Source organism: Scyliorhinus canicula, chromosome 14 (assembly GCF_902713615.1).
Source record: "Scyliorhinus canicula chromosome 14, sScyCan1.1, whole genome shotgun sequence".
NCBI classification, from domain to species: domain Eukaryota; kingdom Metazoa; phylum Chordata; class Chondrichthyes; order Carcharhiniformes; family Scyliorhinidae; genus Scyliorhinus; species Scyliorhinus canicula.
Window position 1 is genome coordinate 69,273,545 of NC_052159.1, and position 16,862 is coordinate 69,290,406.

Here is a 16,862-nt window from a genome sequence, read left to right on the forward strand (position 1 = left end):
GCAAGTTGAGGTGTATTGGCTAGAATAGTTTACCCCTACTTGATTTTACATTTCATCCAAAATACACCACTCCCTCAGTACAAAGCTGGAGACTAGCATTTTTCCCTCTGTTATCCTGTAGACATTCACTCTTGCAACTAGCAACTTACACTGGCTTGGTATCCAGTGAAAATAGTCCTTTGGCTCTCAGCTGATCTTCATATATCTGGACGTTTAGAAATTGTTCATAGGTATCCTACAAAAAAAATAATGAACAGATTTTTGAGATTTTTAATATAAAAAAAAGGTCAAATCCTGTTTCATGCTTTATAACAATCAATTATAAACTTAGTTTTTATACTGTAAGACAATGTACGTTATTTGGGAGAAACCAGGAATAGAAATGCAAAAGTATGTAAAGAAATTTAAAAGATCATCTTAGTAATGCCGAATGTAAGAATCGAAAGATGTGAATACTATTTATTCTAGAGTGTGCACTTGTGTACAACCAGTCGCGTACATACAAGTATGCTTGAGACCCATTAAGTTCAAGATTGAAATACAAACACAAGGGAATTATTGACATTCACTACTTTGCACATCAGACAAAGTTTGCCCAAAACTGCAAGCTGCAGTAATAATGCAATGCTCAGGATCAAAAACTCTAAAGAGGAAAGAGTCCTGAAGGTGGGACTTTGTGAAGTATGAATAACTCCTAATAATTTCTGTCCGCAACAACAAGCGTCAAATTAAATTATGACATTTTTAATGTAGTGCAAAGTGAATTTATACTTTATGTTCCACAAAGCTATTCAATGTTTGTTCAGATCAGACATCGCATCATAGAGAGCTGGCTAGTTGAGGAATTGCACAGTGCTACCAACATACCTCCTAGTTATCAAAGGACATGCCTGGTAACATCAAATTTGTCAAGAATTTTATACAGGTACATTGTAGCGACTCCCGCCGCAGAAAAGTATACATAGACAGAGACCAAGACCAGATTCAACTGTGATATTCTGTGAACCAGCCTGCAGTCAAACTACTGAAATACGAACATCAACCATGGTACTATATTGCAATTATGGAAAAGAGAAAACAAAAGAAAGGGGTGGCATAGTGGCACATTGGTTAGCACTGCTGCCTCACCGCTCCAGGGTCCCGGGTTCAATTCTGGGTGACTGTCTGTGTGGAGTTTGCACTTTCTTCCAATGTCTGCGTGGGCTTCCTCCAGCTGCTCCAGTTTCCTACCACAGTCCAAAGATGTGCATGCTAGGTGGATTGGCCATGCTAAATTGCCCCTCAGTATCAGAAAGGTTAGGTGGGTTATGGGGATAGGTTGCAGGCAAGGGCTTAGGTGGGATGCTCTTTCCAAGGGCTGGTGCAGACTCGATAGGCCGAATGGCCTCCTTCTGCACTGTAAAATCCATGATTCTATGACTGAAGCCTTTTTAAAAGAAAAGTTTGTAACTACAATAAGCGGTATTATGTTTAGGTGTTAATATACAGTAATTTACCACTAATTCTGTAATTATTGTTCCGCTGCTATTTCTCAAACTTCCCAATTAAGCTTTTATGTATTAGAAAAAACTACTTAATGACCTTTTCCCCCCAAAAAGCTGTTATTTAAAGTCAAACAAACTAAGAATTGTAAAAACTACACTCCAGCTAATACATTAATTATATTCACTTAATTAGGAATTCCTTTTATTTTCAGTCTGATAAAAGATGTACAGTGGGACACTGTGGAATAAATGCCTTATTCCACTATACTCTATTCTGTTGACCCAACAAATGAGCTGAGAAAGTAGCTTTAGAAATCACTTTGTTTAACGGCTTTGAAAAGATGAGGCTCTTAATACTATCACAGTTAAATCTTTACATCCCTTCTCCTTTCCAGAGTGACTGTGAAGGATTCAATGTTTACATGGCTGTCTATAAATTAGTTCAGGCTTGAAAGATTGCAACGGCTCTAAAGTTTGATTTATCCCACTTCCCCACCCCCCAAAGTCTGGCATGAAATTCTTGTCTTAGGGAAAAAAATGTTACACATGGAAGGATTTCCAGTTAATCATGATCGGCATTAGTGCATGGTGAATAGTACAGACATAAACTACAATTGCCCGTAACTTCCGGCTAGCGGTACAAAGCCACGGGCCACCAATCTGGAGAAATGTGCGTGCTTACTTGCGCTCCGATGTTGCGACAAAGCTTCCTTTCTCTTCGCCAGCCTGGGACCTCTAGCGACCCGGTCTGCACGGCAGTCCCCCCCCTTTATGACACGGCCAGCTTGGGCATGTCCATTGAGGGCAGGTGTTTAAACAGATAGAAGTCAATAGGCAACTATTTTAACAAGTGTTTTAAAGGTATGTAGACAGATATTAACAGATTTTTTTTTTTTTTTTTTTTTAGAACAGTACAGCACAGAACAGGCCCTTCGGCCCTCAATGTTGTGCCGAGCAATGATCACCCTACTCAAGCCCAAGTATCCACCCTATACCAGTAACCCAACAACCCCCATTAACCTTATTTTTTAGGACACTAAGGGCAATTTAGCCTGGCCAATCCACCTAACCCGCACATCCCCGGACCGTGGGAGGAAACCGGAGCACCCGGAGGAAACCCACGCACACACGGGGAGGACGCGCAGACTCCGCACAGACAGCGACCCAGCCGGGAATCGAACCCGGGACCCTGGAGCTGCGAAGCACCGATGCTAACCACCATGCCACCATTCTGATTCTGCTTCCATCTTTGTTTCTGTTAGTCGTGTGGTTTCTCAGCATGATGAGATCAATTTTGCTCTTTCTTTTAAACTGGCATTATAATTGTTGTTGACTCTTTAAAGTAATTTTGAATTTTATTTTAATGATTAAAGGTAATTATTTATAAGTGAACATAGATTTAGTTACTTGTTTTAAATCTGTGAAGCTATTGAAGTCTGCATTGTATTATTATATAACTTTACGTATGCCATGCTTAAAACGCCCCAGGGCATTTTGCCGTCACTGTCACATTTGATTTTTTAAAATTAGTGTTTATAGAATCACTGCAGCGCAGAAGAAAGCCATTCAGCCCACCAACTCTGCAATGACACACCGAAAGAGAACCCTATCCAGGAGCACGTCCATGGGGGAAAACAGCAGTGGCACGGTGGCACAGTGGTGCTGCTGCTGCCTCAGTGTCCACAAATGGGTTCAGTTCGGACTTTGGGTGACTGTGGACTTTGTACGTTCTCCCAGTGTATGAGTGGTTTTCCTCAGGGAGCTCTAGGTTTCTACCACGGTCCAAAGATGTGCAGGTTAAGTGGATGGGTCATGTTAACTTGCCTCTTAGTGTCCAGTCATGTACAGGTTAGGTTCCAAGGATATGGTGGAGGATGGACCCAGGTAGGGTACTCTTTCAGAGGGTTGGTGCAGACCTAATGGGCTGAATGGCCTCCTTCTGCACTGTAGGAACTATGGTCCAATCCATAGTTCTAGGACACCCATTCCAACAGGAGGAGAATGTATAAACATCACAGTCACCAAGGTCCGAATTGAATACGGATCCCTGGAAGCAGCAGCGCGAACTGGTGTTAAATTTGCTTCTGCCTTGTTTACTTCAATTAAATGTTGTATTCTGATATTTGTACAAGCTTGTAAAGTTTGATGGAAAACATTAACAAAAAGAATTTTATAAATACAAAACTTTGAAACCAGTTAACATTTAACTTTACGTTAACTTTATCAGCTGAACAATGACATAAAACTTCTACAAATTTCTTGCACTATAATATATTTTCTCACTTAAACACAATGGTTCCATTAAGGAGCGGGGAGGGAAGGGGAGGGTTTTGACAATTGTTGACTGACAAGCTCAACATTTGAAAGCAGCAGCCGCTGAAGCACAGTGCACTGGCACACATCTCCTTTCGGGATGTCGTTTGGCAGTACTCTTAGGGGTGTGTGATTGATTTGTTGCAATTCATGTCAGACATATAGTTCAAATTAGCTTGGAGGACTTATATATCAACTACGGTATTAAACTTTGTTAAACCATTTGAAGTAATCACCGAGGCATCTAAGGATGAACATTACATCAGGGAGATTCAAACAACTCAGCTTAAAATACATTGAAAAACCCAAATGTACTTTAGCTCTGAATCAACTGGTACGATAAGCGTGCTAACATTAGTGTCCTTGAAGGAGTCAATAGCACCAGTATCAAGGCCATGATCACCCAAATCTAACTCTGCTGGGCCGCCCAAATGCTTAAGATGTCAGAGTCCGACTGCCACAGCAAATCTTCTTCCTCCATCTCAAGGTAGGGTCCCGAACAAGAGGAGGACAAAGGAAGCTCTTCAGAGACACCTTGTAGCTTACCTCAAGAAATGGAACATAGACGTCAATGCCTGGGAGACCTTTGGTCAGAAGAGACCTACTTGGAGGAACCTCCTGATTGTAGGGTCACTATTCTTCGAGAACACTCAATGGCAAGAGGAAGCCCAGAAAAGGAGCCTGAGAAAAGGAATACCCGTGACTTAGCATACAAAGACCGATGCCACCTTTTGGAAACTCCTGCCAAGTGAGTGATTAAAGATGCAACTCTAGGATCAGGCTCAATGACCACACAAGGACCCACAGAACCCGTGAACAGTACCTTAGGTGGACAATTATACACATTAGCGATTTATTATCACATTCTATCCATTATCGTTCCTTTAATGGAATTAACATCCTCATGCAAAAACAAAAGTTTAAAAAAAACATTTTTTCACATTGTGACTCTAAACTCATTTTATGCAACAAAGTACAATTTAAATGGAATTAATAGCCTCATGACATCTTCCTTTCATTATTTTTGCATTTTAAAGATATTTATAATTGCTAAACACTCAAAATATAAAAACATTAAACCAAAAAAATGTTACCCAATGTTTCCTGCCTCTGCTAGACGGAAACATTTCCATGCAAATAAAAAGGTGTAAAAACTCTGGATAAGTGGCTTATCATAGGGAGCTGACGTGGGGCGCAATTCTCTGACCCCCCCCGCAGGGTCGGGGAATCGCCCGGGGCAGGCGTAAATCTCGCCTCCGCTGTGGCCGGAATTCTCTGCCACCCGGGTATTGGCGGGAGCGGGAATCACGCCCCGCCAATCGGCGTGCCCCCCCGCACCAATCGGTGGACCCCCGTGGCGATTCTCCGGCCTGCAATGGGCCGAAATTCCGCCTCTGACAGGCCAATCCCGCCGACGTGATTTAAGCCACCTATGTGCCGGCGGGATTGGCGGCGCGGGGCGATCGGATCCCGGGGGGTGCCCCCACAGTGGCCTGGCCCGCGATCGGGGCCCACCGATCTGCGGGTGGGCCAGTGCCGTGGGGGCACTCTTTCTTCCGCCGCCGCCACGGCCTCCACCATGGGGGAGGTGGAAGAGAACCCCCACCGCGCATGCGCCGGTGGTGACGTCAGCGGCCGCTGACGCCCCAGCGCATGCGCGGACTTACGCCGACCGGCGAAGGCCTTGCGGCCAGCCCCGACGCCGGCCGGCGGGCGCCAAAGGCCATTGGCACCGGCTTTGCCGCCAGTCGGCGTAGCGGGAGCCACTCCGGTGCAGGCCTAGCCCCTTAAGGTGCAAAGAAGTCCGCACCTTTGGAGGGGCCCAACGCCGGAGTGGTTGGTGCCACTCCGTTACGCCGGGACCCCCCGCCCCGCCGGATAGGGGAGAATCTCGCCCGTGGTAGCTGGATTTTTCGTTCAGCAGCGCAGGGCTTCAAGCGGGGGGAGAACGGCCAGGAGTTTAAATGTCATGCTTTTCCAACACGCATGTCTGAACGTTCGCACATCTGGGTCATCACACTAAACACGTGTGGCGCAGAAGCAACCTAAGTTGCGAATGATGCAGGAAGTTACTGGCTTATGTATCTGTTCGTAAAATTGGCTGGGTTTATCATAAATGCTGCCAGAAATTTGTTAAAAAGGAAAATCTGATCAGGAGTGAAGGGTCTATGAGGGAATAACTATGGCAGTGATTCAGCAATTACCTGGAAGAACTGTAATCGGGTGATATCATGTTTTTGCTCAGATCATAGGTAGTTTGAAATTAAACAAATGCATAATTGACAGCCATTCAGAACAAAATGAAACACTAACAATTCTATAGGAAATTCAAACATTGGAAATTAATTCAAGATTTAAGTATTTTAATGCATTCATTTAATTGCATAAGTAGCATGCATATCAAACAAAGTAGTTTGCAGCATCTGGACCAGTTACCGACATAAATACATTCTTTTATTGACCCATTATTTTATCTGCAGTATTTAAAAGAAAACATTGTTTAAATTGGCAATTTAAAAAATTCTAAGACAAAATCATATACTCCAGTTAAAAGTAAAAATAAACATTTAGATAATTACTTTTGATATGAGGTGGCCATCTCCAATCTTAGCTTAAACAAAATTTCATCTCCCTTTTATAGATTTCCAGATTCACCTCAGAATACCTTAAGTTAACTGACATGAGTTATAAAACTGGAAACAATACAGATTAGCAGAAATTTCCCAAATGATGCACGGGTTCAACCCAGGACCAGAAAAGGTGCTCATGTGTTGCTCCCTATGCACTAATTCCCAACAGGTTATGCAGCAAACCTTAACAAGGATATGCCCCTGGTAGGTCTGGAGTCCACAAGTCATCATTGTGGTACAGAAAATTGCAAAAGTCCTTACCACTTAACAGTATAGAAATAATTTCAGTTCTAAAATAATTGAATCTACCATATTGAACAATAATTTGCCTTCGTATAGAATTAGAACAGTACAGCACAGAACAGGCCCTTCGGCCCTCAATGTTGTGCCGAGCAATGATCACCCTACTCAAGCCCACGTATCCACCCTATACCAGTAACCCAACAACCCCCATTAACATTATTTTTTAGGACACCCAAGGGCAATTTAGCCTGGCCAATCCACCTAACCCGCACATCTTTGGACTGTGGGAGGAAACCGGAGCACCCGGAGGAAACCCACGCAGACACGGGGAGGACGTGCAGACTCCGCACAGACAGTGACCCAGCCGGGAATCGAACCTGGGACCCTGGAGCTGTGAAGCATTGATGCTAACCACCATGCTACCGTGGTGCCCAGAAAATCTTCAAAGTAGAGAAATAACCCTGGTCACTTCATAGAATAATTAAATGTAAATTGATATTGAGCCAAGGAAGTCAACAGTAGGACAGGTGATGAACAGTTTGGTAAAAGAGGTAGGTTTTAAGGAACATCCGAAAGGAAGTGAACTACAGAAACGGAGGTTTAGGGACGGACTAATGACAACTGAAAGAACAGCTGCAATTGTGCTTGAGGAATACATAAGAGATCAGAGATGGAGGGAATAATTGAGGAACAAATAATTGCTAATTTCCTACGGCTAAAGTTATTTAATGTGCCCGATTAAAGCAGTGTTTTTCAAACATTTTCCCCCAGGTTCCACTTTTGCCAAGCGGCCGACCTTCGTGACCCACACCGGCCAACCTTGGTGACGCATGCCACGTTTGATTACTTTTAATGCAAAAAGGGAGCCCGCTTGGTCCTCATGACCTCACTTCATCAGGTTCAAAGGAGATGGCAATGTGCATGTCGGCAGCCAGATCCTTTGCGCCATCTTCATTTTTATGAAAATGGAAAATCTAAACTCACACATGTTGGTCGACGTGCAGAGCAATAGCAACAAAATCCTTGTTTTACTGAGCACTGGATACTCCTGGGAGATGCTACTCCAAAGTTCCTACAGCCTCATGGGCTTCTGGTGTGTTATTAATATCGGGTATAGCAGTGTCATCTTTTCATTTGGAGTCAGCTACAAGTTAATGGCTGACTTTGGGGCCTCATAGAAACCCTACCGTGCAGGCCAATCGGCCCATCGAATCACCACCAGCCCTCTGAAAGAGTACCCTGGCCCAATCCCCCACCCTATCCCCGTAACTTTTCGTAACTAGCAGCAATTTAGCATGGCCAATCCACATAACTTGCACATCTTTGACTGTGGGAGGAAACCGTAGCAACCGGAGGAAATCGACGCAGACACGGGAAGAACGTGCAAACTCCACAGTCACCCAAGGTCAGACTGCTGTGAGGCAGCAGTGCTAACCATTGTGCCACCCAACCTCAAAAGGAATTTTTCAACCACAGCCAGAATCCGAATCTTCTCTCATATGGCAGTACTTCCAGCATGGTAGCATAGTCGTTAGCACAGTTGCTTCACAGCTCCAGGGTCCCAGTTTCGATTCACGGCTTCAGTCACTGTCTGTGCAGAGTCTGTACGCTCTCCCCGTACAGAGAAGCCAGAAGTGAAGCCTTTCCCCAGCAAATAAAATAAAAGAGTAAATTAAAATATGCAACACATCGTGTAATGGCCATTTACATTATGACAATGACTTTGGTGCAAGTTTCCAATTCAACTTGACAATGAAAAATTATAAGTACACCAAAAGGATTCTATTTTTGGATACAGCACAAAGTTCCATTCATCCTGGCACATATCTGGTGGCTTGAAATCCTGCTAGGTATTTATCACGGGAATAATCTGTTTTTATTAGTCTTCTTGTAGTGGTCTTAACTCGAAGCCGAAAGAATATAACTTGGTAGGATATAACTTGGTCGGGCCACACCTTTAGGGGCCAAGCCCTCACATTGAGGGGCTAAGTCCGCGCCAGAGTGGTTCCCACTCCGCCGGCTGGCGTGAACGGCCTTTGGCGCCACGCCAGCCTGGCCGAAAGGACTTCGCTGGCCGGCGTACATCTGCGCATGCGCCGGAGTGTCATCGGCTGCTGACGTCATACCGGCGCATGCGCAGGGGAGGGGATCACTTCCGCCTCCACCATGGTGAAGACCATGGCGAAGGCGGAAGAAAAAGAGTGCCCCCACGGCACAGGCCTGCCCGCTGATCGGTGGGCCCTGATTGCAGGCCAGGCCACCGTGGGGGCACCCCCCGGGGTCAGATCGCCCCGCGCCCCCCTCAGGACCCGGGCGCCCGCCCGCGCCGCCAATCCAGCCGGTCAGGTAGGTGGTTTGATCCACACTGGCGGGAGAGGCCTGTCAGCGGCGGGACTTCGGCCCATCGCGGGCCGGAGAAGCGCCGCGGGGTGCCCGCCGACCAGCGCGATTCCCGCCCTCGCCGAATCACGGGGGGGGGGGGGAGAATTCGGGACACGGCGCGGGCGGAATTGACGCCGGCCCCAGGCGATTCTCCAACCCGGCAGGGGATCAGAGAATCCCTCCCCATGTTTCACTAGTTTTCAGCTGGGTATAAGGTGGAATGGCTCGAGGCCGCTACAGAGGAGGGAGGATTTGTCAGGGATGCAAAGCTTTGCTTCTGCTGTCTGCATCAAAATGGTAGTAAATATCCATGGAAAGTCAGTATTTGAGATTATTACATCATCCTGCTTAAATTGAATGGAGAATTGATGAGGAACTAAAATTAAGAGGCTGGATGAAAATAAAGTACTGTGCACCACATACTCTTCATGCATTATCATGGACACTGGCCTATAGTCAGGCAAATATAGTGTTATTACCATTGAAGTCCACTTCAAAAGGTGCCACTAGCAATATGTTACGTCTATATGTTAGCTATTTCCTGCCACTGCAGGCCTAATGATTGCTATCACGGATGTGATCTGGGACCATGTGGCCAGAAGATAGAGGAGATGAAACCTTTGTCTTTTAATATTTACAAGCTGCCCCGGACTCAACAAAACGTGGCTGAGGGGACTTCTGGTGACGGCAGGCAGGAGGCAGCCGCGCAATGGAGGGCTCCGATTCGGGAACGGCATTTTCAGGGCTTCAAGCCCGGTCCCAGGGTCCACGGAGGTGGCAAAAGCAGGGCGAAGGCACAGAGGAGGTACAGTGAAGACACAGTAAAAGGAAGATGTAGAGGGTGAGCAAAAAAACGGCCGTAAAAAAAACAGCTGAAGGTCCGTCGGGGAGTGGAAAGGTCACCGCGGGGTCACCAAGGAAAATGGAGGCTGGAGCACCAGGGCAGGCTGCATTGCTTACGGCTGAAGAAATAACTGAGGTGATGGCTGTGGAATTCGAAAGGCAGTTTACAAAATACATGAAGACAATGAGGAAGGAGATGAGGGAGGTTTTGAGTGTGCTGGTGGAGGAGGCGATTTCCCCGGTGATGACGGCGGTGGCAAGCGTAGTGGCGGAAGCAAGGGGAGGCGCTGAAAGAAGTGGAGGAGACATTATTGCAGCATTGTGATCAACTTACCTCGATGGGGAAGGAGATGTGGAAGGTGATGGAGATTAACAAGGAACTGCGAGGAAAAATGGGAGACCTGGAAACAGATCCAGGCGACAGAATTTGAGGATTGTGGAGCTGCCCGAAGCAGTTGGAAGGGCCAAGGCCGACTGAGTATACTGGGATCCCTCCCAGTATGAACTGGATCGGGCTCATCGGTCGTGGAGGCCTGTACCAAAGGCGAGTGAGCCTCCAAGGGTAGTGACTGTACTTCCGTAGGTACAGTGTAAAGGAGAAGGTCCTGTGCTGGGCCAAGCAGAAGTGGGTGGTGCAGTGGGCTGGAACTGGTATACGTGTATACCAGGACTTTACGGTGGAGTTGGCGAGGAGGCGGGCTGCTTTCAACCGGGTAAAGAGGGCACTGTACATTAGCAAGGTGCAGTGCGGCATTGTATATCTAGCGAAGCTGAGGGTGACTTACAAGCTCAAGGACTTTTATTTTGGAACGGCGGACGCAGCGGAGGGGTTTGCGAAGGCAGAAGGACTGTGGCAGAACTTGAGAAGTGGCCATGTGCCGATGTAACCTCATGACTATTTTCTTCCTCTGCGTGTGGGTGTATGGGCTAAAGGAGCCAATGTTGTATATATTTGGACAAGAGAAGTGATGGGACTCTCACTCGAAGTGAGGGCTCTTTGGCGTGTAGGTGGATATGCGGGGTTGGTGTGTTAAAAGGGGATTTCTGGGCTTTCCTAGGGCCGGGCAAGGGGGAAAGGGACCGGGGCGGGGGCCTCCACACTGGCCGGTTTAAGCCGGCCAGTGAACGGGAGTGAGGTGGGGGGAGGGGCCGCGGCCATCGGAACCTGGCAGAACAGAGTCTGAGTGGTCTAGCCGGGGTGGAAGGTTGGGAGGAAGGAACCGAGGTTGGGGGGAGGGGTTTTACAAGAGGTAGTGGACGGGAGGAGTTGGAAAGGGGCGGGGGGGGGGGGGGGGGGGGGGGGGGAGAGGGTGTTTACAACTCTTGGGTATCATGTACGGTACTCTTTCAGAGGTTGGATGACGTTGACTGTGTGTGTGTGTGTGGACTCTATGGTGGCCATGGGCAGTCCCGGACTCCTTTTTATTTTTTCCTTTGTTTTTTGTTTCCACCGTGGGAGGGTTTGTTTTATTGGATGCATATATTGACAGGTGGGCCGTTGTTTGGGGTGGTGAGAGGATGGGATCGTTGTTATTGTTAAGGGGATTGATTTTGTATTTGTTACCGTTTACGGTCTGTGGGTGAGGTGTAAATTTTGAAGGAACATGTGAAAATGGAGAATAAAAACATTTAAAAAAAACCAAAACATGGCTGAAACCCACCTTCATGAGGCCATCCTCTTTCTTGATGAGTCTATTTTTTAAGCCTGCACGTCAGACTCCTGCTCATGTGGACAATGGATACAGGACCAGCTTGCTCATGCACTGAGAAACTTAGATAAAGGCCACTTCCAATGCCTCAATGCAGATAAGTGCCACTGCTGCCAATAGTCTTATCACCAGGATATGTTTAAGAACAGCATTGAGAAGCACTAGAAGTTGGCATGTGACTTCAGTCTCCACCAACCCCCAAACTGAATTAATGTCTGCTGTAGCATTGAAAATTGTGTCCAGTAGTATGTTTATACAGTATATGGATTTTAAAAATGCTTGAAAGTACAAAGAACTTGCAAATTGGAAGGATAATTATGTGAAATTCTCAGGCAAGTTAGCATGTGAAGAAGGAGAATCTCAACCCAAGATTGAGATTCAAAAGGTGAGGTGGGGTTACTGGGTTCGGGGGATAGTGTGAGGGCATGGATCTAGGAAGGGTGCTCTTTTGGAAGATTGGACTCCATGGGCCGAAGGGCCTCCTTCTGCACTGTAATGATTCATTGGTCAAAGACGGAGAAGGATGAGCGATAGCAGTCAGGTTGCGAGTGAAATGTCTAATTGTATGACTTTAATTTTTATATCAGAAAATTACTTGTGTTACAGGGTATGTATCGGATTTTCATAACTGCTTGAGAGGTGGGCCGGGGGCAGGGGGCTCTGAAGCTAAAAGGTGGAGAACCTCTGCATGGCATCTTATTGAATCATTGCCCCCTTAAGCAGAAAAGGCACCTGAAATATCATTCAGGGAATGCCTAGTCATTTTCATCAAAACTAATTTCAGACAAGTTTATGGACATTCCAAGTTTGAGCTTATCCTCTTGCTGACTAGACAAGCTATGCTGATAAGTTATACCTATAGAAAACAAAAGTAGGCTGTAGCAATCAAAAGTAGATTAAGTTAGGTGCAATTCTATTGCAAACGGGAGACATTTTGGGACAAAAATGTTTGTAATTTATTATATTGTCAATTGCATGCAATTTCTTGGGGGGTGGGTGCATTTCAGGCAGCAGTCAAATTAACTTGAACTTATTCGAGTGGTGTTAAATCAAATGTACCTGATTTAGCCACCAAATTCCAATCCCCACACAAATTTCATGGGGAAAATAATTGAAATTTTTTTAGAAACTAAAGAACAAGCTAGCTAATGTTGAAACATATGGGGTGGAATTCTCCATTCCACCAGACCTGTTTTCTGGCACGCACGTCCCTGCCGGCAGGTGGAGCCTACATCATGGCAGCCGGCCAATGAGGTTGCCCATTGTGGCCACCCCCACACCGTCAGGAAATCTGCGGGCGAGTCCACTGCCGGCGAAACGGAGAATCCTGCCCGTTGAGGATGTAATATTTTACTTCATAAAAAATTAATAACAAAGTTCTTCCTAGGCCAATGATATTTAGTGAGGAGAAAAGTTAGGAATAAGCAAAGATTACTCCTAAATTTACTACAAATTATTCAATTTTTAATTATTTTTAAAGGAAACAGCATTACCATAAATTGAAGAAATTAATTCACAGTAGTGTCATTCAAAGTAATAAATCAAACTCAAGCATTGGAAACATGATATGGCATAAAAGAACTCAAAAGTTGCCATTTCTTTCACAATGCAAAATTATAATCTTCTGAAATCAGTTTTTTGAAGAAAAAAAAATATAGCCTTTTGTAATCTGATGCTATAATGTTTAAGTACATTTTCCAGTTAAACAGTTAGTGATAAATTAGCAATGGCTTTGTTGTTCCACTCCTAATCAACTCTAATGGAGAAGGGAGGGAATGCAGAGGAACTGATGTCCAGAACTGCCCTGTTAAAATTCACTCAAGTAAATTAATTTTGGACAGTTATTTTGCAGAGTACTTCAATATAATTTTTTTAAAATAATAATTAAAAATACATGGAATGCAGATAAAATAGTTAATCTAGCATACCGTTTGAAAGTTTAAGTGATGACTGAATGGAAGGTTATGCATAATTTGAGATTTGCGCTATGTTCTGCCCAACCATGTGAGAAGCTGACAGTGCCACATTTCAGCTACATCACCCTCTCCGACAACTAAAATGTGGTGTTGCATCCTCTTGAAAATTTGTGTCTGCACTATGAAGCGTTGCACATTATTTCTTGCCACTGCAGGGGTTCAAGTCCATATGGGACCTTCACAAATATTACCACAGATCAAACAGGCAGCATTTCAAGGCAGATTTGACATACCTATTTAAATGAACAGCAGGGGGCCTTGAGCTGCCTCAGGCTGTAGAGGAATAAAACTCTGTGGAGAAGCCTTCGCTGCAGTCCCATTACTCAGCAAAGGCACTTTCTGCATTTATCATTCATTTCATTTCAGCTAGGGCAATAAGCTCATTTGCCCAAGGTCAATGAAGAGTGAAAGGGTTTCAAGAAATTAATGCGCCTGACAAGCTGAGATTTTGTCTTGTAGCTCTCCTCAGAAACAACAGAAGACCCAAAGTGAATTCCTACTGTGCCTAAAGGTTCAAAACCTGTGTTTTAATACATTTTACAGACAGTATTCTGTAAGATTTTGAATATTAATGTGTTAAATGGGATTTGACAGTCATCATCCAATGTAACACTACAGATCATAACCATCAACGAATTTAAACTAATCTCATTAATGTGATCAAGAAGGACCTAAATTATTACTATTAACCCTCAGAAAAACATTTTGAAATTAAATCTGAGGATGGGTCATAATCATTGATGGCTACAGTAACAAACAAAAATTGACTCAAGTGTGAGAAGCTCAGCATAAAACAGTCCTGATTTAGCAGACGAGTAGCCCACGTTGTAAGAATATCACCACAATCAATGGGTCTTGTGCTGGATTTCACCTTTACAAGTATGGACTGCTTTTACATTGTCTATGTAAGGATATTCATTTGCAAAGAAAATAACTGTACAGTATAGAGCTGGTTAGCAGCTGTTCAGTGTTTTTGCCACTTAATTTTTGTGCAAGAATTCTTTGCACCAGAGTTATTCGATACCGTTTTTGCCACTTAATTTTTGTGCAAGAATTCTTTGCACCAGAGTTATTCGATACCGTTTTACTCTGCCATTCACACTGGTCAAGAGCAGTTTAAAAAAATCCAAATACGGAAGATTAATGCAGCCCTTGGCCAACTAGTTAGCATCTGGAAATGAGAAATGGTTTGGCAAGAGTCGGTACAATAAAGCTAAATCAATACAATCTGAACACCAACACCCAAATAGCACAGCTTCATTTTCTAAATAAACCTGTATGCCAAGCAAGATGTTTAGATTGCCAACTTCTTGCCATGCTTTAGAGCTCCCTTATCTTTTTCTAAATGTAATTATTACTTTTGTATCCTATTAGGATGCCTGCATTAAATCAATATAATAAAATACTTATGAGACAGGATATTAGTCTCCAAGGAAGAAAGTATCTCCCGTGGCTTTGAGTTTGTTTAAAACATGCAGCATACCAAGTCACCAAGCAGACTTAACATGTTAACATTTCAGCAAGCATTTAAGCTTTCCACAATAACAAGCTCACCAACAGCTTCATATTGAAGAATGCAATTTATGAAGATTTTTGAAAAGTAGTTCTAGCCAATTTTCATTAATTATTACTTTTGTATCCTATTAGGATGCCTGCATTAAATCAATATAATAAAATACTTATGAGACAGGATATTAGTCTCCAAGGAAGAAAGTATCTCCCGTGGCTTTGAGTTTGTTTAAAACATGCTCCAGGGTCCCAGGTTCGATTCCGGCTTGGGTCACTGTCTGTGTGGAGTCTGCACATCCTCCCCGTGTGTGCGTGGGTTTCCTCCGGGTGCTCCGGTTTCGTCCCACAGTTCAAAGATATGCAGGTTAGGTGGATTGGCCATGATAAATTGCCCTTAGCATTGGGTGGGGTTACTGGGTTATGGGGATAGGGTGGAGGTGTTGATCTTGGGTAGGGTGCTCTTTCCAAGAGCCGGTGCAGACTCAATGGGCCGAATGGCCTCCTTCTGCACTGTAAATTCTATGAAATTCTATGAAATAGCTTAATCCCGCTTCCACCCCCCCCCCCCCCCATATCCTTTGATCTCCTTCACCCCAAGTGCTGTATCTAATTGCTTCTTGAAAACATACAATGTTTTGCTTCAGCTGCTTCCTGTAGTAATGAATTCCACAGGCCAACCACTCGGTGCAGAAATCTCTCATCTCTGTCCTAAATGGTCTACCCAGTATTCTCAGACTGCGACCCCTAGTCTCTACACACCCACCACCAGGAACATCCTTCCTGCATCTACCCTGTCTAATCCTGTTAGAATTTTATAAGTTCTATGAGATCTCCCTTCATTTTTCTGAACTCCAGCGAATACAATCCTAACCGATTCAATTTCCCTGCATGTGTCAGTCCTGCCACCCCAGGAATCAGTTTGGTAGACCTTGCTGCACTCTTTCTAGAGCAAAAATGGCTACCTTGGAGGCCAAGTCAAATTTTTTGCCACAGCCTTCATACCACCACATTCTTCTTGTAAAACCCGGTTTATTTTTTAAATCAAACACGTTAAAAATTATTTGCATTTCAATCTGGGAGCATTATACAAATCTAGTATTTGAATTAATAAAACATGTAAAGCAATTGAAACCAGTGGGATTAAAACAGTGCAATGGTTGTAAACTATTTATCACATGCATGAGAACAACTGCAAATATGAGCTGGAATAAATTCAAGGGCTACACAGAATAATAGATTTTATAACACTATTTTGTACAATATATACCAGCTTGTGTTAGGAGCGTGACAATAAGAAATTATGGATGCGATATTTCAAATGCGTAACAAAACTATAAGGTAGTAGTGGAATAATTTACAGAAAGGATTGCCATGTTCTGATACCAATATTTGTAAGTGGCATTCGGAAGATGATCTCAAAGTGGAATATAAGTATTCTTGAACATCGTTTTTACTCTGGGTTAGAGTTAAATCCTTAACACAACCTTTTATAAACAGGTATTTATTTACTCATTTGCGGTTTATAAATTAAGAAACTAAGTGAAAGAAAATATGCAAGTGAAAGAGATTGCAAGGGAGCAGAAGAAAAAAAAAAGAAAAAAGTAAGAGAGAGAGCAAAGGTGAGGGTGAAGCGAAAGCAATGCAGATGAGAGACAGAAAATAGAAGAGATCACACATACTCAAACCAAAGTACATCTTACCAAATATTATTGTTGACACTTTAGGTAAAGGAAGTCAGAGAGAATATTTCAGATCCCCTAACTATAATCATCC

At 44.1% G+C, this 16,862-nt stretch overlaps 1 protein-coding gene across 2 annotated transcripts in view; it reads right to left on the reverse strand.

Annotated features, from left to right (window-relative positions):
• Window positions 1–16,862, reverse strand: part of mrps9 (mitochondrial ribosomal protein S9) — a 151,408-nt gene that overhangs the window by 39,428 nt on the left and 95,118 nt on the right. For both annotated transcript variants that reach the window (XM_038817816.1, XM_038817817.1), the window contains exon 6: window positions 150–235. In XM_038817816.1, coding sequence (XP_038673744.1) covers window positions 150–235 — 86 coding nt within the window. The remainder of the gene's footprint in view (window positions 1–149; window positions 236–16,862) is intronic.